The 26,841-nt window shown below is 39.0% G+C and overlaps 1 protein-coding gene across 7 annotated transcripts in view; it reads left to right on the top strand.

Moving 5' to 3' along the window:
* The window catches only part of LOC126267101 (sialic acid synthase), a 69,947-nt gene extending 44,067 nt beyond the window's left edge, over positions 1 to 25,880 (top strand). For 5 of the 7 annotated variants that reach the window (XM_049971992.1, XM_049971988.1, XM_049971991.1 and 2 more), the window contains 6 exons: positions 10,040 to 10,059; positions 10,763 to 10,896; positions 20,912 to 21,130; positions 21,218 to 21,341; positions 21,424 to 21,650; positions 23,381 to 25,880. In XM_049971992.1, the coding sequence (XP_049827949.1) occupies positions 10,765 to 10,896; positions 20,912 to 21,130; positions 21,218 to 21,341; positions 21,424 to 21,650; positions 23,381 to 23,782 (1,104 nt within the window). In that variant the 5' untranslated portion in view covers positions 10,040 to 10,059; positions 10,763 to 10,764 and the 3' untranslated portion in view covers positions 23,783 to 25,880. The remainder of the gene's footprint in view (positions 1 to 10,039; positions 10,060 to 10,762; positions 10,897 to 20,911; positions 21,131 to 21,217; positions 21,342 to 21,423; positions 21,651 to 23,380) is intronic. The other 2 variants (XM_049971993.1, XM_049971989.1) reach the window with 1 other exon arrangement.
* The last annotated feature ends 961 nt before the right edge of the window (positions 25,881 to 26,841 follow it).

The following is a 26,841-nucleotide window of genomic DNA, read 5'->3' as shown; positions in this document are numbered from 1 at the left end:
TGCCTGTAGTGTACAATACTGTTTAACAAATAAGTTATCTAATAACAAAAGGCTAATGCTACACTGTTCATTCATTTCTCACTCACTCACTCCCAATCACTGCACACATTATATATATGTTATTTTGTAATACTACACACACTATCAGCCAATGTTAGGACCACTGAAGCACTACATTAAGTACAAAAAAAAAAAAAAAAAAAGAAAATTAACACCAGTGGTAAAATGACTTTCAGATGGAGCCACTGCCACCTATAACAGTTATGTGCATTTGAGATAAATTTGAAGTTGAAGGCTGTGTTTAAGGTGTACACAAACAATGATCTGGATGACCTGTGACAGTAAGAAGTCCAGTGAATTCCCATGTTCTGTTACAACAACTTGCTAACTCACCATGGAAGTTAGTTGGACAGTACCTGTGACATCCGGGCGAGTCACTCAGGTGTTCGTCACATCTTGAATACTGCGAAGTTTAAGTGCTACATCCCAAGACTTCTACATACAATGAACGACAACAACTTGGATTGTAAAATGGAGTACTGTGAGTGGTTTAATGGCAATGTATGCAACAGTGAAGTGTTCACAGAGAGAGGCCTAATGAGCTAAAATTTAAACTCGACAGAACAGTAAACTGCCACAGTTGCAGCTATTGGGTTTCTGCAAATCCACATCTCACTGTGGATGAAGCCATGAAGTTACCACGAGTGAATGTGTGGGTTACCTTATCAGCATTTGATTGGACCATTCTTCTTTGATGCCTCAGTTACTGGTGAGGTGTACCTAGAGAAGCTTGAGACATCTATTTTACTTTGTATCTGTCTGTTGTGTGGGGATGAAAGGCTTTACTTCCAAGAAGATGTTGTTCCATCCCTCTACCATAATTATGGCAGCAAGTACCTCAATGAAGATCTACCCATGTGATGGACAGGCTAAAGAGCATTTGCCACACTCTCCAGACTTAATACCTCTGTACTTTTACCTATGGAGATCACTGAAGGACATCATTTAGTGACAAATACCATGCATGTTGGATGAAATTTGAGAATGCATCAAATTCCTGTGCTGATATCCAACTGGATATATTGCAGTGTGTAGTTCATGCGGATATATTGCAGTGTGTAGTTCATGCAGCAGTTCAGCAACATTACCTGTGTATTGATGTTGATGCTGACCACTTCAAGTACCTACACTGATTTCAGTAACTTGAGCTTTAAGCTACACTCTCACATTATAAGACACTGCCTTTAGTTAAACTTATAAGCAATTAAACAGTGTATATATTTTTCTGGTTGGAAGTTTTCTCACAAGGAGAGGTCCCCAGTGGTAGGATCAACTTTTTGAAACCATCTATACATTGAGGTAGGATAAGATCTCAGGTATCACACACTGCAGCCATTCTTCCTGGTGGGGCCTCATTTGCAAATAATAATAATAATAATTTAAAGTTCACTTGATTCTTAATAGCATTAAAAGAGAAGAATTTTATAGATGGGCTGTGTGATGGATAAGGTAAGGCCTTCATGAGCTGGAAGTCATGGGTTTGAATCTTGTCAGATGCTTCAAATTTCTTATTTTTGAGAAGTGGCTTTGATTATATTTTTTTCAATTAATTGGTTTAAATGTAATTTTTTTTCTATTTCTCTGTCACGTCATATTAATCATCATATGAATTTTTCAATTTGTTCTCATTTTTTCTTTTATGTCATTCTTTTTTTAATTGAGTTATTGTGAATGTGTTTTTAATTATACTTATCTATTATAATATTTGAAAACATTGCCAAAACAAGAGGAATGATGGATGCTTCTCAAGATAAATGTTCCGGAGTAATAGCCTCCCATTCGAATCTGATATGTATAGGAAAATCAAGAGATAAAGCTTCTAAGGATCTAATGGCAATAAAACAAATGATAGATGAAACAGGAATAATTCTGCATGACCATGGAAAAATAATCCAAAGGTGGTTGAATTATTTTGCTTAAATTCATAGATTGAAATAGTGAACAAAAACAACAGCTGAGTAATGTAAGAGGAAGAGGTTATACACAAAATAGTCTAGAAGTAATTCCCACAACTGCCAGTATGAGTAGATTAACACTAGTGATAATTTGCTGTTATTGTACTTTATAGAGATTGTCTGCAGTGATTTCTCCTGCCTGGTAATTTATATCTTGACTTGTGTCATATCCCTGATAGGATGATGTTTGAATGGCTGAATCTATGATTTGTGCTCTGGTCCAAAACTGTATATTTCACTGGACTTTTGAACATTTAATTTGTCACATGAAATGTCTCAGTATATTTATTCCTTAATGAAATTTGTTGCAGGTAATTTATCTCTCTTTCCAACCAAAAGTTCAATACATAGTATCAATACTAGGAATAACCTAAATTACTTATCTTGGTCCAAAAAGGGGTCTGATATTCAGGAACACACATTTTCAATAAATTGGTAGTAACCATTAAAAACTTGGTTCAAGATAAAGCGTGTTTTAAACAAAGTTTGAAAGACTTTTTGATAGGCACTCCTTCTACTCTACAAATGAATATCTTAACAGTGACTGCTAGACCAGCTTAAGTAAAAAGCCTGTTAGATTACAGCTTTGACAGCACTTGGTCACAACTGTCAAAAATAGATATTTTCTGAATGATAAATTTATTAAAAGTGCTTAACTATGTCAAACAGTGGAAACTCCAGGTAGGAATATCAACAATGTAGCAAAAGATAGATTGCTACTTACTGTAAAGAAGATATGTCAAGTTGCAGGCAGGCATGATTAAAAGATACTCACATGGAGCTATTGACCACAGCATTCGTCAGTAAAGAGAGATGTACACACACACAACACACACACACACACACACACACACACACACACACACACGTACATGAGCAAGCACAACTCGTGCACTCACGAACACCAACTTTTTTCCTCACCTCCCTGCCCCACAACCTCCTGACACTGTGCATGTTGGGGTCTAGTCCTTCCACACTCCACCAGACAGCATTCATCTCTCTCCTCACCTTTACACTACAATCCCTTCCCTTTCGCCTTCCCCTACCCCTACCCCTTCCCTGTCCCCTTCCCCACCCCCTCCAGATTACTGCTTGCATCCCATGTGATATTACATTCTGGCCCAAGATGCTGGAGTTGGAGGTTTTGTGTGTGTGTGTGTGTGTGTGTGTGTGTGTGTGTGTGTGTGCGTGCGTGCGTGCGTGCGTGCGTATCTCTTTACTGACAAAGGCTATGGCTGAAAGCTTCATGTGAATGTCTTTTAGTCATGCCTGTCTGCAACTTGACGCATTTTCTTTACGGTAAGTATCAATCTATCTTTTCAAACATTGTGCATAACTACATTTCATTCTTGCAGTGTATTAATTCTGTAAATGTTAGCAGTTCTAGTTTACTGTAATGTATTCACCTATTTTGACAACCTCCTGACAAATGATGAGGGTAATGAGTATTATATGGAACGAAAACTGAATCTAAGCTAATCTAATTACTAAAGTCAGTAATGGCATAGTAATCTGTCTGTTCTGTTCTTTCAATCTTTGATAGTGTATTTTCCAGTGATGTTTCTGTGATGTATCAATTAAGTTGAATACTGTTTCAAACATAGCCTTCATATCAATTGCTTCCATCCTGAAGATTAGATCTGCAGTATTGGGCTAAGATTTGTAAATAAATGCATTCTTAGATCTCACGTACCTAAAACTGCAGTAAAAAACATTATATCCATTACATTCTATAACACTACAGATACTGTTGTATTTAATTGCTTTCATGCATTATTAGAGAAGTTCTACTACATTTTGATATTCACTCTTTTACTCCAATAAAAATATAGGTTAGCTACTACTCACCAAGTTTTTGTAACAAATCTCTTCCTGGTTTTTGTCAATACCAGATCAACAGTAGTTTTTTCCACTGGCTTGGATGTACTCCTCAGTGCTGTAATGGTGTATGTTGTTTTTTTATACATAAACATGTCTCATTTCTTTCTACTCTAATGATGAAAGATGTTCATGGAGAAACATTATTTTAATTAGTAGTATAAGAAATAATGTTCACTGTGTGTGAAATTTTTAAATTTGTGTGTGGTATGATGGGAAAATGTGAGCACAGTGCATCATCAAGAAGCAACAATGTGCAAGTGTCTTTACTTGTGGTGCAGAAGTAGTTACACTTTGGAGTCATGTTGTGGATTCTAGAGAAGAAGGTGTCGGATGACAATGGTCTATCCTCAGAACTAAAGAAGCTCTATTATGTAATCTCTTACCTAGTATTTGTTATTTGATGAGTTATCTTGCCCAGATTGGCTCATGCATGTTGCAGTTGAGCGATCTGTTCACTCATTGTTGTAATAGTTTATGAGGAATGTTAAATAAGGAATAATACTTTAAAGAGTGGTTATGTGATTCCATAACTAGTTGCTAGAGAATATGAACTCCCTTACAGCTCTAGACCTTCTTCAGATGGAGGTAGGGTTCCATAGCACAATTAATGACACTACATATTAGGATCACTGCATCACGAATTGATGGAAAGGTGACCATAAGAAGATATTCAAGATAATTGGTATTACGGAAAGTGTCAGGGTGACAGATCACTTCATGAAGTAGCTACACTATGCAATGCAAACGCAAGCCTGAGCCAACATAGCATTTCAGTGTTCACTCAAGGTTGAAGATGGAGCTCCAGAGAAGATACATGATCAACATTTGTTCCCATAGGGTTATGAGCAGTGTTGGTTTTGTTTAGGTGATCACACGAAGAAAGTAATGGAGACTTACCCTGGATTACTTGACAAATTGGGACAGATTACAGAGAGTCTTTTGGGAGGGGGGTGGGGCATGAAATGTACTGTTTCATGAGCAGGAAGTCCCAAAGCAAGAAAAGAGTCCACCCCCAAAATATTGTCCACTTTGGGAACAGCTACCACAAGAAAATTTACTTGAGAAGTGACTTGGCTGTAAGAGAGCAAAACAGGAGGTTTTCCTAACACCAATGTATGATGGAGTCCATAGCCTAAAAGGTTTGTCTCTGCTGCCTGGAAGCATGATGACGCCAAACTTAGGTAACTAGGCTGGTTTAGTAAGAACACAGAAGCAATAGTGTCTAGGAATAGCTTCACTGATTCTTTGCCTATGAACACATCTTTGTACATTTACTCAGCCGCATTCTGAGAAGTTTGCACTTCTCTATATTCATCATACACTTGCTTCACTTCCACAATCTGGGATGCATTTGTAGCAAAACTACTAAAACACAGCTCTTGCAAGTGTCCCTTTTTGTTACACCTGCAGTATGCTGGATGCTGATGGGTGCATGCACTTCAAGCATGGTGAAGGAAGCAATGTTTACAGCTGAGCAACAGCACTGTTGCTGACATGGCCCATTTCTGTTAGTGTGTTTGTTGAGGGGGGTCATTAGGGCCATGGAAAATGGGAGGGCTCTGCCATGCATTGTGCGACCTCCATAATGACTCGTGGCAGAGAGCTGACTGCCTCAACACCTTCTTCCCTCATAAACTATCTCTGAACTTTGCAGGCCTTTACATAAGCTTGAGCATTTTGCATTAGTTCCATCAGAATGGGATACAATTATCTCAATGTGTGTTTTCTTACTTCCAAGTCATCGGTAAGGAGCACTACAACATCCCTGATTGGAGAGAAAGCATAGTTCTGCTTACACAAAAGTTCAGAATTGCAATTCCAACTTAATTCTTGTAGATTGATGGCCGAGTCTATGTAAGACCAATAAGAGCCCCATTTCATTGCCAAAATTCCAACCTGGCTGCAGAACATGATTCTTCGTTGAAGAATGTCCTTGTAATAACGGAACTATTCTAGGCAACTTAAGTTATGCTGGATTTATTAGTGGCCCTAATTTCTGAATTAGGTGATGCTCTTTGGGATGCCGTGACAAGAACATGGCCATTCGTATTTCTGTGTCATAAACTGAACAAGCTCTGAAATTTAACTACAATCATTGGTGGTAAGTGTCCCACCGTTCACTTTGCTCATTCTTTCTTTATTCATGTCAGAGGTCTACTAAAATGAACACATATATAATACATACAAAGAAAACTATTCAGTATTCACCCAGAATTGGGCAACTTTGATAGCATTGGGTGCTGCAGATATTAAGTCCTTCATGCTACAGCTGGTTGGGCTTGAGTTACATTTGAAGAGATGCCAGGTTGTCTGCAATTCACTGCATTTGGGAGTTGGAAGTTCCATTTAAGGAGATTGTCCCTCGATCTTGCGACTTCAGTCCATAGTCTGTTCAAGGACTTCCAGATGACCTAGGGGCAGTAAAGTTGTTAGGAAACTCTTCCTGGACTTCAGTCTTGGCTTGGCAGGTTGATGTCCAAAGAGTGGATGTGAGGTCACTGTATTTGATTTATGCCTATCGATGTTAGCAGTGACCTCTCTCCTGATGTCACATGGAGCAATCCCAGTGAGACATTGAACTTTGTCCATGGGGGTTGGCCTTAGGCAACCTGTAATAATTCTACAGCTGTCTTTTAAGGCTACATCAACCTGCTTTGCATGTATTGAATTGTACCACAGTGGGCTAGCATACTCTCCGGCAGAATAGCATAAAGCAAGAGCTGCAGTTCTTAATGTTTGTGGGTGTGTACCCCAGTTTGATCCTCCCAGTTTCTGAAGAAGGCAGTTTCTGCTTCAGCTTCAGACAGTGTTCCTTGTAGGTCAGTGTACAGTCGAGAGTGACACCCAAATACAATATTCTATTGCAACTCCATTCCAGAATATTTCAAGTTTCCTGTTAGCTTGTTTATGTTTCAGTTGGAATGAACACACTTGCATTTTCTTAGGATTGGGTGTGAGTTGATTCTTTTCATAGTAAGTACCACGCTGTTGTAGACTGTGTGTAAGCATTATCTCTAAATCTTCAAACCGACTGCCCTGGGCAGCAAGAGCAAGGTCATCTGCATATATGAAACTTTTGCATCCTTGAGGCTGTGGTTGATCGTTAGTGTCTGCATTAAATAAAATTGTTGACAGTACACTTGCTTGGGGGAGACCGTCCTTTTGAGTTCTCCATAGGCTGTGTTTTCCTTGGAAGTCCATGAAAAAATGCCGATTCTGTAGAAGTGTTGCAATTATCCTTGTCAGTGCATCCTTTGCTCATTAAAGGGTAGAAAAGCCATAAACATGGCTGCCGCCAAAGATGTATCTGCTGCATTCACTAATGCTTGCACTGCCTGTGTGACTAGTAGTTGTAGTTACTCCATGGTTGAAGGCCCTCACTCTCATCTAACCACAAAATTTTCAGTCATATTTTCATATGTCACAGGTCTCATCCTCGTCACCACTTATGTAAAGGCAGTATACACTAACAGAGACTTGTCCCAGTTTGTTGGACAGAGTGAGATAGGTTACAGAATGCTCCCCACAACAGTGTAATCTATCTTTAAGTGAGAAATGCAACCCAAGTTCAGTGTCAGAGACTAAATAGCAAAAGCCTATAAACCAAGTCTGTAAGGAGAAACAAACCAATAGATCAATTGGCACATACATCTCTAGCACTCACTCTGTTATCAAATTACAACTGAATCAGAATGATCCTGGGCTGGCTTTTATGGAGGATTCTGGTAGGTATGGCCTCATCAGAGGGTCTCCTGGTGACAAGTTCCACCTAGGTAGTGGCACTACGGTGTCAACAGTAATGTTACACTGGCTACACTGATTCTGTAGTGAGGTTGGGTGGTACAATTATAGCCAGTATAGATCTATTCATTAGTACATGTCATATTCTGCCTTGATGTCCCTGAGAGTAATTATTTGTTATCTTTGTCATCTTGTTCCCTTACTCTCATCACTTTCTCTCTTGTACAGTGTTAAATTTATGTTCTCACTAGGTAACAAGGTGCAGTAGCATAGGACCAAATAAGAATTTGTTTTATCTTTCTATTACTTCATTGTGTAATAGTAAATTGGTGGATTTGGTGAAAATTTTATAACTTTCATCCAACAAGAAGTTTGCATTGCTTCCTATTGTTCTTGATGTGAATGTAATGGTAAGATTGGCATTTGAAAATTTTCAAAGCTGCATACCATTACTTTATCTTATATTAAAACTCCCTTAAAACCCACATCCTTTCATCTTTCCTTTTCCTTCCCTCCTTCCTGACGAAGGAGCCGCCGGTTGCGAAAGCTCGAAATACTGTGTGTGTGTTTGTGTGTTTTATTCATTGTGCCTATCTACCGGTGCTTTCCCGCTTGGTAAGTCTTGGAATCTTTGTTTTTAATATATTTTTCCCATGTGGAAGTTTCTTTCTATTTTAATTACTTTATCTTAGTTACATATAATATGTACTGAACTATTTAGAGTGAATTATTTATTCTTGAACTGTGATGTATGCAATAAAATGGCTGGTTTTGGACATAATATTGTAAATGACTTTCAGCACTCCATAATTAAAGTTTGCCATAATTTTCCTTTCAGTAGCTTTAAAGGACTTCACTATTTATTCTCTTGCAGTAGATACTGTAAGGTGTAGTATCCCATCAGTTATTTTGAGCCATTATAATTAATAGATCAATAACTCACTTGTAAATGAAATTCTTCTATGTAGCTGCAGTGGATCATTTTTCAAATAAAAACTCCAGTTTATTAAAAAATTAATTAAAGTATTAAATTATTGTTTATATAACTTATATGCAGTTATAATAAATAAAGTAATAATTATATTCAGTAAGATTGAGTAAGTCTTCAGATTGTATGCAGTTGACATGCCATATGTTAATTCCACTAGGCTTGACACAAACTGTCTACAAAAGATCTTTTGATCATACTGAATAGCACAGATTAATAATGATTATCTACACTCCTGGAAATGGAAAAAAGAACACATTGACACCGGTGTGTCAGACCCACCATATTTGCTCCGGACACTGCGAGAGGGCTGTACAAGCAATGATCACACGCACGGCACAGCGGACACCCCAGGAACCGCGGTGTTGGCCGTCGAATGGCAGTGCCGTAGAGGACCGCACCGCCACTTCCCAGCAAATTAGGGACACTGTTGCTCCTGGGGTATCGGCGAGGACCAGTCGCAACCGTCTCCATGAAGCTGGGCTACGGTCCCGCACACCGTTATGCCGTCTTCCGCTCACGCCCCAACATCGTGCAGCCCGCCTCCAGTGGTGTTGCGACAGGCGTGAATGGAGGGACGAATGGAGACGTGTCATCTTCAGCGATGAGAGTCGCTTCTGCCTTGGTGCCAATGATGGTCGTATGCGTGTTTGGCGCCGTGCAGGTGAGCGCCATAATCAGGACTGCATACGACCGGGGCACACAGGGCCAACACCCGGCATCATGGTGTGGGGAGCGATCTCCTACACTGGCCGTACACCTCTGGTGATCGTCGAGGGGACACTGAATAGTGCACGGTACATCCAAACCGTCATCGAACCCATCGTTCTACCATTCCTAGACCGGCAAGGGAACTTGCTGTTCCAACAGGACAATGCATGTCCACATGTATCCCGTGCCACCCAACGTGTTCTAGAAGGTGTAAGTCAACTACCCTGGCCAGCAAGATCTCTGGATCTGTCCCCCATTGAGCATGTTTGGGACTGGATGAGGCGTCGTCTCACGCGGTCTGCACGTCCAGCACGAACGCTGGTCCAACTGAGGCGCCAGGTGGAAATGGCATGGCAAGCCGTTCCACAGGACTACATCCAGCATCTCTATGATCGTCTCCCTGGGAGAATAGCAGCCTGTATTGCTGCGAAAGGTGGATATACACTGTACTAGTGCCGACATTGTGCATGCTCTGTTGCCTGTGTCTATGTGCCTGTGGTTCTGTCAGTGTGATCATGTGATGTATCTGACCCCAGGAATGTGTCAATAAAGTTTCCCCTTCCTGGGACAATGAATTCACGGTGTTCTTATTTCAATTTCCAGGAGTGTATAATTTCATTAGTGTGATTGTAGTGTGAAATATTATCACTGTTATCAGCAAAATTTCGTTCACAATCTTTGGTCTTTGCATGCACACTGACAGTGAGCAGCTGGTCACCTCTGGTGAGTATAAATAATAAATTCTTGTGAATAAAAGCAGACAATTCAAATAATCTTTGATAAATTGTTATGTACACTTCATAACTACTTGTAATTTCTCCATAATGAGGATACTTAATGAAAACTAGAGAATTATCAGAACTCATCTTTAGATTTTAGTTGTAATTGATAGGTTTCTGCACAAAAACTAATGACAGTTTGAAAAATTCCCACACAAAAATTAGAAATTGAGACAAGTACTCATTTTCATTTCGTTCATACCTATCTTTATTCAATGCTTCATTTTATATGTCTCTGATAACCTGTTTTATCAATCATTGTCTGTATTTCATCAAAAATTTTCCTTTCATGATAAAATGCACATACATAATACATTTGTCAACAATACCCTACTTACTTTCTTTAGTTTTCTGTTGGCATTTGACTGCTCACAATTAATGACTTTTTCTATGCTACTTGCTTCTTTAATTTCTCCCTGAGTTTTGATTGCCCACAATTAATGAGCTTAATTGTTTACACTACTTATTTTATTTAATTTTTTTCCTTGGGTTTTGATTGCTCACAATTCATTGCCTTTAACTGTTTCAAGTGTCTGTTAACTCCACACCAACTGTTCTCAGTTCTGTTGTAAATGCATTTTACATTCTGAATATAATTCACAGATATGCATCATGTGATGTTCATAATGCCTTCTCTTTTCTCCTAGCAATGGCTGCAGATATTGATATAGCTTATGGAAAAATAGTGGGAACTAATGAACCATGCTTCATTATTGCCGAAATCGGTCAGAATCATCAAGGTGATATTGGAATAGCTAAGAAACTAATCAGTTATGCAAAGGTGAGCTATAATTCAAGATTCTCTGTTTAGCATTTACAATAAATAAGGGATTAGGCATTTTCTTAAGCAAGGTGTTAACTGCAGCAAATTTTTATAACTTCAACAAGTGTTTCTGGGTATGTCACTGCAGCACCATGTTATATAGAGCAACATTTTGGCCACTTGTAACAAGGGCTGAAATGCTTGTCTATGTAACAACATAATTCCACAGTCAAAAACCTGGAAAAGTTATTGTAATTATGGCAACAATATTCCTAAAAATCTCATTTTGGGTATAAATCAAACAATGAAAATTCCGTGATGGAATAACAACAATATTTATTTATTTATGGAGTCTGTGGACAGAATACATTGTATGGATCAGGTGAAATTATATTACATGCACTGAGAAGTATCCACTGATACTAATTGGCATTGTGCAAATCATAATTTTGAGCAATGATATTCTCAGCCCATTTCAGATTAAATTACAATTTTATTTACATCATTAATGCTGTTTGTATTTGTACATGTAAGTTACATCTCCTTTTGTTATAATAGTAGCATTGCAATTGCTCTTAAACTGTAGGGCACTTTATACTATAATAACAGTTTTATATCGAAAAGTTTCGAGATATTGTTTTGAAAATATTTTTATTATTTGTCTCTCCCAAGTTTAAAGGGAGTTTTTGTAGGGCTTTTGGTGGTGCTTGTGATGACTTTGATTTGCATTTCTTGCTGGTGGGTATAGGTTCATGGAAGAGGTTTCATCCCTTGTGTCATAGCTGTGTTGTCTCTTGTTATCTTGAGTATCAGGAGTTTATTCGAATTTTTTTCGGCATGGGAGTTTGAATAAGTATATGCTGAAAAGTGTTAGCATCTTAAGAGCTTTAAATGCTGATCTACATGATGCTCATCATTTAATATTTGCTATCATTCCCGTTGCTCTTTTTTGTAACTGGAATACCCTATTAATGTTTGTTTTGGAGATGCAACCCCACAAATTAGCTTAATGTTGAACAGCTTAGGACCTAGTACACAATTTTCATAATATTTGCTTCTTTTAGGTAGCACATATAGGTTTGAGCTTTGAGCTTTGAGCTTTGTTTTCTACTCATAAATTCTATATGTTTATCTCAGTTTATATTTCCTCCATTGTTATCCCAAGGAATTTTGTGTATTTGTTCTCTGCTATGCACTCATCTATGCAAATGTTGATATCGTCATTGTGTTGGTTTTTTAGTTTGAAACTTAGACAAGTTGTTTCAGTAATATTGTAATGCAAATTTAATTCTGTAAATCTCTGAATAGCAGTAATAAGATTGGACTGAGAATGGAACCATCGGGGACGTCATATTTAACTATATGTTTCCCTTATTGATTCATCTGTATATAGTTTCCTCCTTGATATTTAAGTTCCACTACTGTCTCATCAGGCATGATTGTAACTGTTTGTGTCCCAGTCCTCTGGTATACTGATGTTCCAAATCTGAGAGTAGAAGTTTATTGTTTACAACATCAAAAGCTTTGGTAAGGTCCAAAAATATAGCAGATAACTGATGTTTATGGCCAACTGAGATCACAGCTTCACGTAAAAAATCAAAGACAACAGTTTCTGTTGACATACATTTACGGAAACTACGCTGTGATTTTGAGAAGCCGTAATGTTCTTCTATAAAATGAATCAGCCACTTATAAAATATTTTATTCTAATATTTTAGAAATTCGAGACAGTAGAGAGATTTCTCTGTGATTTTTTTACCTCTGTTCTTTGACCCTTTTTAAACAGAGTCTGATTACGAGTGACATCCTGTCTGACAAAATCAGTGTCCATCCAATCCCCGTAATTCTCAATGTATCCACTAAGCTCTTGCTAAGGAAAATTATTCCATTACACTATTGTACAGAGTAAGTATAGCTAAGTTGAAACAGCTCCCAGAAAATAAAAATTACAACTAGGGCAAATCTGTGCAACTGGGAGAACAGCATTTAATGTCTTCCTTTACAACATAAAAAACTTACAAATGAGTAGCATGAACTTTTAATAGTCATAAATAAAAAAAGAAGGGCTATTGGAATATCAGAAAGTCTTTTATGCTTATCAGATGTCATACAACCTTCCAGCACAAAGTTACAGAACATTAACAAGAATGTTGGATAAGCAGCTGCAGCAGCAAGTCGTATACTCCTAGCTAGAAATTTTGTGTGTGTGTTTGTGTGTTATTTTATTGTGCCTGTCTACCGGCGCTTTCCTGCTTGGTAAGTCTTGGAATCTTTCTTTTAATATATTTTTCCCATGTGGAAGTTTCTTTCTATTTTATTTAGCTCACTCATTTGTTACATAGTTTAATTCTTAATTTCTTTGCGTGTTTTTGGTACTTGCAGTGTTTAATTCATAAATTTTGGGCGTATTATAGTACTTGAGAGTTGCAGCATCGCGCTTTAGTACCTGAATAGTGTAAAATCGCGTAGTCTCCTTCCGCCGCCAAGCAGTGTGTCAGCAGTGCGCAAGTAGCAGCATTACTGCATTTACTAGGCAGTGTTGTATTTTAATAACTGTTTAAATTTTGTGTCGAATTGTTTGTGCTCTCTGTAGATTAATTCAGACATTCTTTGCACAACAGTTTTAAGCATGGATAGGGACTGCAACTGCTGTTTTCGGATGCAGGCTGAGTTGGCATCCCTTCGTTCCCAGCTTCAGGCAGTGTTGGCTTCGGTCACACAGCTTGAGACTGTTGCCAATGGGCATCACTGTGGGGGTCCGGATGGGGGTTTGTCGGGGACGGCCAGCTCATCCCACGCATCCCCCGATCGGACTACGACTGTGGCTGCCCGGGATACTGCCCACATTGAGGCTGATCCCTCACCTGTGGTAGAGTGGGAGGTCATCTTGAGGTGTGGCAGGGGGCGAAAGACATTCTGGAGGGCTGAACGGAAGGCCTCTCCAGTTTGTCTGACAAACCAGTTTCAGGCTCTGTCTCTGGCTGATACTGATGTTGGACCGGAGATGTCTGCTTGTCCTGTTCCAGAGGTTGCCCCTCAGTCTGCAAGACCCGGGGGGTCGCAGAGGGTGGGCTTACTGGTAGTTGGGAGCTCCAATGTCAGGCGCGTAATGGGACCCCTTAGGGATATGGCAGCAAGAGAGGGGAAGAAAACCAATGTGCACTCCATGTGCATACCGAGGGGAATCATTCCAGATGTGGAAAGGGTCCTTCTGGTTGCCATGAAGGGTACAGGGTGCACCCATCTGCAGGTGGTCACTCATGTCGGCACCAATGATGTGTGTCGCTATGGATCAGAGGAAATCCTCTCTGGCTTCCGGCGGCTATCTGATTTGGTGAAGGCTGCCAGTCTCCCTAGCGAGATGAAAGCAGAGCTCACCATCTGCAGCATCGTCAACAGGACTGACTGCGGACCTTTGGTACAGAGCCGAGTAGAGGGTCTGAATCAGAGGCTGAGACGGTTCTGCGACCGTGTGGGCTGCAGAATCCTCGACTTGTGCGATAGGGTGGTGGGGTTTCGAGTTCCGCTAGATAGGTTAGGAGTCCACTACACACAGCAAGCGGCTGCACGGGTAGCAGGGGCTGTGTGGCGTGGAATGGGCGGTTTTTTAGGTTAGATGGCCTCGGACAAGTACAGAAAGGGCAACAGCCTCAAAGGGTGCAGGGCAAAGTCAGGACATGCGGGGACCAACCAGCAATTGGTATTGTAATTGTAAACTGTCGAAGCTGCATTGTTAAAGTACCGGATCTTCAAGCGCTGATAGAAAGCACTGAAGCTGAAATCGTTATAGGTACAGAAAGCTGGCTGAAGCCAGAGATAAATTCAGCCAAAATTTTTACTAAGGCATAGACGGTGTTTAGAAAGGGTAGATTGCATGCAACTGGTGGTGGCATGTTTGTCGCTGTTAGTAATAGTTTATCCTGTAGTGAAGTAGAAGTGGATAGTTCCTGTGAAATATTATGGGTGGAGGTTACACTCAACAACCGAGCTAGGTTAATAATTGGCTCCTTTTACCGAACTCCCGACTCAGCAGCTTTAGTGGCAGAACAGCTGCGAGAAAATTTGGAATGCATTTCACATAAATTTTCTCAGCATGTTATAGTCTTAGGTGGAGATTTCAATTTACCAGATATAGACTGGGATACTCAGATGTTTAGGACGGGTGGTAGGGACAAAGCATTGAGTGACATTATAATGAGTGCACTATCCGAAAATTACCTCGAGCAATTATTAAACAGAGAACCAACTCATGGAGATAACATCTTGGGCCTACTGATAACAGACAGACCCGAACTTTTCGACTCTGTAAGTGCAGAACAGGGAATCAGTGATCAGAAGGCCATTGCAGCATCCCTGAATATGGAAGTTAATAGGAATATAAAAAAAGGGAGGAAGATTTATCTGTTTAGCAAGAGTAATAGAAGGCAGATTTCAGACTGCCTAACAGATCAAAACGAAAGTTTCTGTTCCGACACTGACAATGTTGAGTGTTTATGGAAAAAGTTTAAGACACTTGTAAAATGCGTTTTAGACAGGTACGTGCCGAGTAAAACTGTGAGGGACGGGAAAAACCCACCTTGGTTCAACAACAAAGTTAGGAAACTACTGCGGAAGCAAAGAGAGCTTCACTCCAAGTTTAAACAGAGCCAAAACCTCTCAGACAAACAGAACCTAAACTATGTCAAAGATAGTGTAAGGAGGGCTATGCGTGAAGCGTTCAGTGAATTCTAAAGTAAAATTCTATGTACCGACTTGACAGAAAATCCTATGAAGTTCTGGTCTTACGTTAAATCAGTAAGTGGCTCGAAACAGCATATCCAGTCATTCCGGGATGATGATGGCTTTGAAACAGAGGATGACACGCGTAAAGCTGAAATACTAAACACCTTTTTCCAAAGCTGTTTCACAGAGGAAGACCGCACTGCAGTTCCTTCTCTAAATCCTCGCACGAACGAAAAAGAGGCTGACATCAAAATAAGTGTCCAAGGAATAGAAAAGCAACTGAAATCACTCAGCAGAGGAAAGTCCACTGGACCTGATGGAATACCAATTCAATTCTACACAGAGTACGCGAAAGAACTTGCCCCCCTTCTAACAGCCGTGTACCGCAAGTCTCTAGAGGAACGGAAGGTTCCAAATGATTGGAAAAGAGCACAGGTAGTCCCAGTCTTTAAGAAGGGTCGCCGAGCAGATGCGCAAAACTATAGACCTATATCTCTGACGTTGATCTGTTGTAGAGTTTTAGAACATGTTTTTTGCTCGCGTATCATGTCGTTTTTGGAAGTCCAGTATCTACTCTGTAGGAATCAACATGGATTCCGGAAAAAGTGATAGTGTCGATAGTGTCGGAAGTTCCATGCGGATTTTCACGGATGATGCTGTAGTATACAGAGAAGTTGCAGCATTAGAAAATTGTAGTGAAATGCAGTAAGATCTGCAGCGGATAGACACTTGGTGTAGGGAGTGGCAACTGACCCTTAACATAGACAAATGAAATGTATTGCAAATACATAGAAAGAAGGATCCTTTATTGTATGATTATATGATAGCGGAACAAGCACTGGTAGCAGTTACTTCTGTTAAATATCTGGGAGTATGCGTGCGGAATGATTTGAAATGGAATGATCATATAAAATTAATTGTTGGTAAGGCGGGTAGCAGGTTGAAATTCATTAGGAGAGTCCTTAGAAAATGTAGTCCATCGACAAAGGAGGTGGCTTACAAAACACTCGTTTGACATATACTTGAGTATTGCTCATCAGTGTGGGATCCGTACCAGATCGGGTTGACGGAGGAGGTAGAGAAGATCCAAAGAAGAGCGGTGCATTTCTTCACAGGGTTATTTGGTAACCATGATAGTGTTACGGAGATGTTTAGCAAACTCAACTGGCAGACTCTGCAAGAGAGGCGCTCTGCATCACGGTGTAGCTTGCTCACCAGTTTTCGAGAGGGTGTGTTTCTGGATGAGGTATCGAATATACTGCTTCCCCCTACTTATACCTCCCGAGGAGATTACGAATGTAAAATTAGAGAGATTCGAGCGTGCATGGAGGCTTTCAGACAGTCGTTCTTCCCACGAACCATATGCGACTGGAACAGAAAAGGGAGGTAATGACAGTGGCATGTGAAGTGCCCTCCACCACACACCGTTGGGTGGCTTGCGGAGTATGAATGTAGATGTAGATGTAAGAGGAGTCTCGTTATTTGTGGCAACATCTTAAAGGTGAAATATTTGAAGGCTTTATTTAGATTATGTGAGACCACTGACATCATATATTTACTTTAAAATGAAGTTATGATTGACACACAACTTCAGTGACAGGTGCAAACTATTTTTATCCTTAGTAAACCAAACTAACTTTGGACAGTAGATTAAGCTTTGACCAAATTGACACTTAATGCGGGTACTGGTGGTGGTCAGTTCATTTAATGTGGACAGACGACAAACAGTCCAGCTACCACCCCTTTCACATCAAAAGATCCCTCCCACATAACATAGCCAGTCATGGACGACATATCTGCAGTGACGAGAACTCCCTTATCCAGTGTGCTGAAGGTCTCATGAAGGCCTTCACAAACAGGCACCACATCTACATCTATTCTGCAAACCACTGTGAAGTGCGTTGGAGAGGGTACGTCCCATAATACCAGTTATTAGGGTTTCTTCTTGTTCTATTCTTGTATGGAGCATAGGAACAATGATTGTTTGAATACCTCTCCACATGCAGTAATTATTCTATTCGTATCCTCATGATCCATATGTGAGCGATACATAGATGGTTGTAGTATATCCCTAAAGTAATCATTTAAACCCAATTCATGAAACTTTGTTAATAGACTTTCTCGGGATAGTTTACGTCTGTCTTAAAGAGTCTTCCAGCTCAGTTCCTTCAGTATCTACCTATGTGATTCTCTTCCAAGGATCAAACAAATCTGTGACAATTCATGCTGCCCTTGTCTGTGTATGTTCAATATTCCCTGTTAGTCCTATCTGGTATGGGGACACCCCCCCCCCCCCCCCCCCCCACACACACACACACATGAGCAACGAGCAACATTTTAGAACCAGTTGCATGAGTTATTTTTTAAGGACTCTCCATAGTAGACTGATTGTACTTCTACAGTGTTCTACCAATAAACTGCTTTACCCATGACTGAACCTATGTTGATCATTCCATTTCATATCCCTACAAAGCGTTTACCCAGATGTTCGTATGAGTTGCCCAATTCCAACAGTAACTCACTGATATTATAGTCGTAGGATACTACGTTTTATCATTTCTGAACATTTAAAGCAAGTTTCCAATCTCTGCACCACTTTGAAATCTTATCAAGATGTGACTGAATATTTATGCAGCTTCTTTCAGATAGTTCTTAATTATAGATAACTGCATTGCAAAAAGTCTGATGTTACCATTTAATATTGTCTGCAATGTCATCAATGTACAATATGAACAGTGAAGGTCCCAGCACACTTCTTTGGGGCTCACTGGAAGTTACTTCTACACCTGACGATGACTCTCCATCCAAGATAACATGTTGCATCCTCTCTACCAAGAAGTCTGATGATGACCCTCCATCCAAGATAACATGTTGCATCCTCTCTACCAAAAAGTCCTCAATCCAGTCATAAATTTCATTTGATACCCCACATGACCATACTTTTGACAGTAAGCACAAGTGTGGTACTGTTCAAATGCTTCTTGGCAATCAAGAAATACAGCATCTATCTGATTGCCTTGATCAAAAGCTTTCAATATGTCATGTGGGACCCCCTAAAGCTAGTTCACAAACAGATTTCTCATGCCATATCCTCACACACTCTCAGTCCTCCCACCACTCGCAAGAATCAGCTACAAAAGAGTGCCCCCTCGTCAACCAATATCACCATCCACTGGAACAAATGAACAATATCCTTCGCCAGGACCACGTTTATCTCTCATCATGCCCAGAAATGAGAGACATCCTACCCAAGATCCTTCCCATCCCTCCTAAAGTGATGTTCCTTTGTCCACCCAACATACACATCATCTTGGTCCATCCCTACGCCACTCCCATTCCCAACCTTTGCCTGTGGCACAACAAGGTGCAAGACCTGTCGAATCCATCCACCCAGCATATCCTACTCCAACCCTGCCACAGGCTTCTCCTGCCCCATCAGAGGCTGGAACAACTGTGAAAGCACCTAGGTCATATACCAACTCTGCTGCAAACACTGCACACATTTTTACATCTTTACGGCAAACAACCAGCTGTTGACCAGGATAAATGGTCTCTGTCAAACTGTTGCTAAGAACAAAGTTGACTATATAGTGCCACAACATGCAGCCAAGCATAACACACTTGATTTCAATATGTGCTTTAAAACCTGGCAATTCTGGATCCTTCCCTCCACCACCACCTTCTCTGAACTATGCAGATGAGAATTGTCCTTAAAACTCATCCATCACTCCTATATTTGTCCTGGCCTCAATCTCCTGTAGCTCACTCCCCACACCCTTCACCCAACAGTTTCCCTTTCGATGGGATTCATGTTGGGCAATCTGGATTGTCAAATCATTTGTTTGAATTGTTCAGAATGTTCACCAAACCAATCGTGAACAATTGTGGCCTGGTGACTTGGCACATTAACATCCATAAAAATTTCATCATTGTTTGGGGACATGGAGGCCATGAATGCCTGCAAATGGTCTCCAGGTAGCCGAATATAACCATTTCCAGTCAATGATTGGTTCAGTTGAACCAGAGGACCCAGTCTATTCCATGTATGCACAGTCCACACCATTGTGTAGCCACCAACAGCTCACAGAGTGCCTTGTTGACAACCTGGTACACAGCTTTGTGGGGTATGCACCACACTTGAACCCTATCATCAGCTCTTACTAACTGCAAACAGGAGCCATCTGAACAGGCCACAGTTTTACAGCTGTCTAGGATCTAACTGATATGGTCATGAGACCAGGATGGAGCTTAAGATGATGTCGTTCTGTTAGCAAAGACACTTGCATTGGTCGTCTGCTGCCACAGCCCAATAACACCAAATTTCGCCACACTGTCCTAACAGATAATTCTGTTGTATGTCCCACTTTGATTTCTGTTGATATTTCATGCAATGTTGCTTGTCTGTAAGTACTGACAATTCTACACAAATGCTACTGCTCTCGTTTGTTAGGTGAAGGTGAGAGGTAATGTCTGAAATTTGTTATTCTCAGCACATTCTTGACACTGTGGATCTCCAAATATTGAATTCCCTAACTATTTCCAAAATGGAATGTCCCATGTGTCCACTTTCAACCAGTATTTCGCGTCCAAAGTCTTGTAATTCCCATTGTTCGGCCACAATCACATCGGAAACCTTTTCACATCACATCGGAAACCTTTTCACATGAATCACTTGAGTACAAATGACAGTTCTGCCAATGCACTGCACTTTTATGTCTTGTGTATGTGGTGGTACTGCCAACTGGTATTGCATATTTCTATCACTTTACTTTTAACACCTCATTGTGTGTTGTATAACAAATCATTGATTAGACTGGCAATACGAGTCTATTACAGTGCATTCACATTTTTCCTGAAGAACTGGTTTATTATTAGCTAGCTGTGTCAGTTTAAGTTGCTGTCCTTAAAACAGATCAATCATATTGGTGCATGGAAGAAGCAGATGTTACAATCATGAATCCAAGGTATGAACAACTGATGGCAAAACCTTGGTTATTATCATCTCTTTTATATATATCTACTGCAGTATGTAGTGTACAGACTTCTTTCCTTGTAATCTTTTATGAAATGCTTTAGTACTCGCAGTCATCTTCCCAGACGTTGCTCACAAATGTAATCAGTAGAAACATTACTTTTCATGAGGATTTATATTAATCACATCTATCACAATTTACAGAATATATAAGCCAGATGCAGATAATGATAGAATGGGTGGATATACTCTTGTGTTGCCTTGGAAAAAGATTAAATTCCTGCAAAGTATTAGTTTTATTTTAACAAAGTTACTTAATTTATTATTATTATTTTGCAGAAAAGTGGAGCTGACTGTGTGAAATTCCAAAAATCTTGCTTATCCGAAAAATTTAATGCTGAAGCTCTTAATCGACCTTACGAAAATGAGAACTCTTGGGGTAAAACATATGGTGAACATAAAAGATTTTTGGAATTTGATCAGGAGCAGTTTAGAGAGTTGCAGCGATATGCTGAAGAAGAAGTTGGAATAATGTTCTCGGCATCAGCAATGGATATGGTAAGTATACAGTCCCTAAAAGCCTTCAACTCTCTTAACAGTAAATTTACTGTTTTATATTTATCATTAATGATGTGTCATTCTTAGGTATCAGTTGATATGCTTGACTCTCTGAATGTCCCATTCATAAAAATTGGTTCTGGCGATGCAAACAATTTTCCCTTGTTGAGATATGCAGCATTTAAGAAACGGCCCATGTTCATATCTACAGGTATGTATAGTTGTTTTATTTGCAAGTTCCTTGAATTTCTATGAGTGTTGTAACTGTGTTGTAATTTATTTGTTTTATATAGGTATGACAAACATGGAAATAGTGAAAAAGATATATCACTGTGTTCGACCTATCTTTAGTAAATTTTGTTTATTGCATTGTGTTTCATCGTATCCTACAAAGCCCGAGGAAGTCAACTTGAGAGTTATCACTACATTCAAACAGGAGTTTCCTGATATACATATTGGATATTCTGGACATGAAGTTGGGATAGCAATTTCAATAGCTGCTATTGCTATGGGATCCAAGGTATTATCAATAAATAGTCTGCTGTTACTTTGTTTGTGGAGAGTATCTAACATAGATATTAAAGCCTTCTGAATATAGTACCGTTGTATTTACTCCTTCAAAACTTGTTTGTTTAGAAAAATGTAGAGCTCAATAAAATCAGTTATGTTACTACTTAAATGAATTCAAAGAATCAACTAGGAAGTGTAGCTCCATATAAATGATATAATGAATTTTGATTCTCATGTAAGTTGTATTCAGCAGGAGAACATAAAATTAAAAAAACATTAAAATTAGGATGTGAAAGTAAACAAAATCCTACTAGAACTGAAAGATTTTGTTCATGATACTGGGCTGTAAATGAAATAATGTTTATGTTAGTAAATTCAAATGATATGTATATGTCTTCATTTATGGATTCTTAGAATAATTCTTTATTCTTCAAGTCCAGCAATGCATTTAAAGGAAATAAAGGGAAGAATACAGTTCAATGTTATGTCAACATTATGATCATTATAAATGGAAGACAAATCCAGCTGAAAGAGGAAATAATTTGCTGTGGCATTTTAGAACCTTCCTGTACCTTGTTGTTAGTAATTTAGGGGCTCATATAATATATATATCAGAATTACGCATTAGTACAGAATCCACTCCCATCTGAATATGGGCCTTTGCCTCTATACCAGATCATTTGTAGATATCCTTTTGCAACAAGCTGAAAGCAGTTTCTACAAATCCCAATAAACTGCAGCTCACCCGTCAATAAATAATCTAAATTCTGTTAAAATTTATTATTATCAAAAGAATATTTATGTGAGAAAACTCACTGTTGGGTGAAAAACATTCAAGTTCTGCAGTTTCTGAATATCCACTGAGCATTAAATTAGTCAACTGTTTATCAATACCTAGAAAAAGAGGGAAAATTCCACATTTTCTGGCAATGAGACAACAGTCCAAAAGAGACTAGAAAGCTGATGGCATTTATAGAGAGCTGCAGTAAAACCTCATTCTGTAGGCTCAGCTGAAGGTATAACATAGATATTGCTAAATTAGCTGAGGATATATTTCCCACCACTCTTCAAAATTCATCCAAAAATGATTGCACTGGTAGGTCTAGGTTGTAGTTGCCATGTAACATCTGCCCACATATTTTGTATTGCTTTGGATCTGGTGATTTTGGTATGAAAGGAGTATGTTTATGTCTCTCTTTGTCTTCAAACCAGTTCTGAACTGTGTATTGGATGGAACCTGAAGTGATGCCGCAGTCTTTTACGGGCACTGCTGTACCAATTTCTGCAATCTAGATTAACTTCTAAGGCTAATCCAAAATGTCCCCCTTCCCTTTCCACAAACACTCTCTTCCTCTTCTAATCTCCATGCTGCCTATCTTCTAAACCAAAAAGGGATAGCACCCCAAAGTAAAAATAGGGTGATACAGAGAATGGTTTAAATATGGTGTCAGAGGTGTTGCTAAGATTAAATTGGGAATTTTTATAACATCTCTTTATTTCCTCATGTTTTCTTCCAAAGTGAAAGTGAGACTTAAGTTTCTCCACAATGCATCATGCAGCTAAAATAAAAGAATGGCATTCACAGGAGGCAGAAACAAAGATATGAATAACATTTAACGTGCTACAAATGTTAAAAAGTGTAAATTACAACTGATGTTTAAGAAAATATCTTTTTAATCCCACTTTTCCTTTTATATTCTTGCTCTTGACTTCAAATTTTTACACAGATCCTGTTTTCAGGTGCTAGAGCGGCACATAACACTCAACAAGAGTTGGAAAGGAAGTGATCACAAATGTTCGTTAACACCAGAGGAATTTACAGAAATGGTAACAAATATAAGAATTGTGGAACAAGCACTAGGTAATCCCCAAAAGAAGATTCAGCCCAGTGAATTACTGTGCTATAAAAAGCTAGGTAAAACATTGGTAGCTGGACGAGATCTGAAGCTGGGGTCTTTACTGACACAACATGATATTAAAATTAAAGTAGCAGAACCCAAAGGGATAAAGGCTGAAGACATGGAACACGTTCTTGGGAAAAAAATAATCAGAGATATTAAGAGAGATGAAAGCATATGTTTAACAGATCTGACTGAAATCCAAAGTCTATCAAATTTAACTGTTACACAACCAGAAAGTTAAAGATATCATTGTTTATAACTAGGAGCAAAAAACCATTGTAATGAGTGCTCTTATTCTCAGTGGAGCACCTGCACGATCAGAATAATCTGTTGCAATAACTCAGATCTCTTCATTTTATGATGTTCTGCAGGTCTGGAACCTTAACCCTTCGAGTGGGCATGCAGATTTTCATAACACAATAGACACTTGGCATATTTTGTACACATCTATAGCATGTCTGTCGTGTTACGAAGGTAAACAAGTATGAGCAAAATCACAGCTTAACCTTAGTTTAATTAAACAATGATAAAATTAACTTAGATTATATGAGCCAAATCACTGTTCAATTAAACAATAGTAAAATTAACTTTCATTGAATCTCTCTGTTGCCACACGCTAGTGTTAGTCCACAGTAATGAACCACTTGGAGCATTAAACAGCACAGTTGCAACATTGCGAGCTAAACACTTATTTGATTACTTATTATCTTGTGCTGTTAGCTCAGGATCTGGCTTATTTTCTTGCACAGATCATAAATTTTTTCTCTCCTAGCTTGGTGTTTATTTTATATAACTTCTGCTTGCTTGGACCTATGTCAACACAACTTATCACTGTGTTAGCTGAAGCAATAACAAAGGAATAAGTACGGTCTTGCAATTATAAAACAACAATGGACTGGTACAAGAATATTATTTGTGGTTGGCACACTTCATAAATAGGTGCACCTGCTCGAGGGTTAATATTATTCTAATTGTTCTGTAAGACTTAAGAGAAAGATCTAATTATCATCTGTTGGAAGATGAACTTGAGAAAATCTGACAGGAACAGAAATTATGAAAGTATATGAATATTCAACTACTGCAATTTTTAAGCATTTTGCCTATCAGGGTAAAGAAACAAAATGCAAAGAAAAGTAAGTTAAGAATCCATAGTTACCAAAGGGCTGAAAAATCACTGCAAAGTGTGAATTAAGGCGTATGTGAAATAAAGGAACTGAGCTGGAAATCAAAAGATATCAAAGATTGGAGCTCAACTTCGAAAGAGCGGATATAGATGAAACAGGAAGGAAAGGAAGGCCCAAAGATTTTTGGGAAAGATGAGAGAGATCTAAATTAGATCTAAAAAGTGGCTTCCTAGAGCACATTTAAAAACTATCAAATCCTACCTTCCACCAAGTTTTACTTACATTCTATATTCTCCTTCTCTTCTTCTAATGTTTTATTTCTGTCACTATAGGTTTTTTATCTTTGTTTTTTATTACCATTGTTTACTTGTTCCTTTGCAAATATGCTCCACTTACCCCTTCTTTCACTCTATTTCTGCTTTCCCTAATCTTTCATATCCATCTACATCATATGAGTTGTTTAAGGTTTGATTTCTCATTCTCAAACTCTTAATAGTTTGCTAAAATTTGAGTCTCTTGCATTTAATATTGTTTTGGTTCCAATTTCTTTCATCTGCCTACTGTCTTCCTTGATGCAAAGCTTCTTATCACTTTAGCTAATTATTTACTGCTTACTCCTGATATAAGCACATTTATTCTGAAGCAGTTATGCAGTTCTTCCATTTCATTATAGCTTCATTTCATATTGTATGTATATCAAACTGAACCACTGTGTGGTTGTGAGCTCTTATTTCAAAGACTGTATGTATTTCAGTTATAAAAAAAAATAAAAAATGACACAACACAAAAATACTGTTTTTACCTTATATTGTGGCTGCCAGGTGAAAATCAGTAGTAGATATCAATACCCACACTCCATATTTATATATTTTCTTATACATTGCACAACTAATTGTTAGATGTTATGTTTCGTGTGTTTTATTCAAATAATTGTTTAATGTGTCTTTCAAAACATGCTGTGTGTTCTGGATTGGTGGTATATGAGATTCACCCTCAGAAATCCAGTCATAGAGTGTATCTGGGTTTGGCTCATTTTCCTCTCCTCTGGCAAACATGCACTGCAAGTTAAGCTATGTGAGTTGTTCTGTCCAGTGTACAAAGAGTAGATAAATATTATTTGTGAAATGTAAATAGGAGCCTTTCAGTGATACCAATGGAGACCTGTAGCTTACCACAAGCATTGTTGTAAAGGAAATAAAGAACAAGATGACAAAAAGGTTCAGTGTTTAGACTTCAGATATGCAGTACTGACCATAATTTTTTGATTGTTATTATGTATCAAAATTCCGCTTACACTGACCAAAAACAAAATGATATCCAGTTGATCAGTGAAACATAAAATGTCAATAATCCAATATTTTACTTGTTAATTAATTAAATCATTCGTTCATTCAAAAACGTAAGGAATGATGAGAGTGCTCCTTCTGTAAAGAAGACACATCAAGTCAAGATGCTCACATGTAGCTTTCGTCCACGGCCTTCATCAGTGTAGAGAGAGAGAGAGAGAGAGAGAGAGAGAGAGAGAGAGAGACGAGAATGTGTTGTAAGGATAATTCCCATCTGCGCAGTTCAGAAAAGCTGGTGGTGGACTGAAGGATCCAGATGGCGCATGTAGTGAAACAGTCATTGAAATCAAGTATATGTTCAGCTGCATGTTGTGTCACTGAATGGTGTACTGTGCTCTTGGCTGCAGTTTGGCAATGGCCATTCACCCTGGTGGACAAGTGGTTGGTAGTCACACCAACATAAAAAGCAGTGCATAGTTGCAGCAGAGCTGGTATACAACATGGCTGCTTGTACAGATGGCCCGGCATTTGATGAGGTAAGATAAGACGTGACAGGATTGAAATAGGAAGAGCCGGGTGGGTGGATAGAGCCAGTCTTGTGCCTGGCTCTTCCACAGGGGCAAGATCCTTGTGGTTAGGGGTTGCGATTGGAAATGGCATACAGATGAACCAGGATGCTGTGGCGGTTGGGTGGGCAATGGTACATCACTTAAGGAGGGGTTGGAAATATCTCGGGTGGGAGTCTCTCATTTCAACACACAATGATAGGCAATCAAAGCCCTGGTGAAGGATGTGGTTCAGTTGTTCCCTTTGGAAGACCCAGGTCCAAAACTTGCCAAATTCACCCACCCAGCACTTTCTATTCCAATCCTGTCACAGGTCTATCCTAC

This window comes from Schistocerca gregaria, chromosome 4 (assembly GCF_023897955.1).
Source record: "Schistocerca gregaria isolate iqSchGreg1 chromosome 4, iqSchGreg1.2, whole genome shotgun sequence".
Lineage (NCBI taxonomy): Eukaryota > Metazoa > Arthropoda > Insecta > Orthoptera > Acrididae > Schistocerca > Schistocerca gregaria.
Note: the sequence above shows the minus strand (reverse complement) of the source record. Positions and strands in the feature narration are given on the sequence as shown.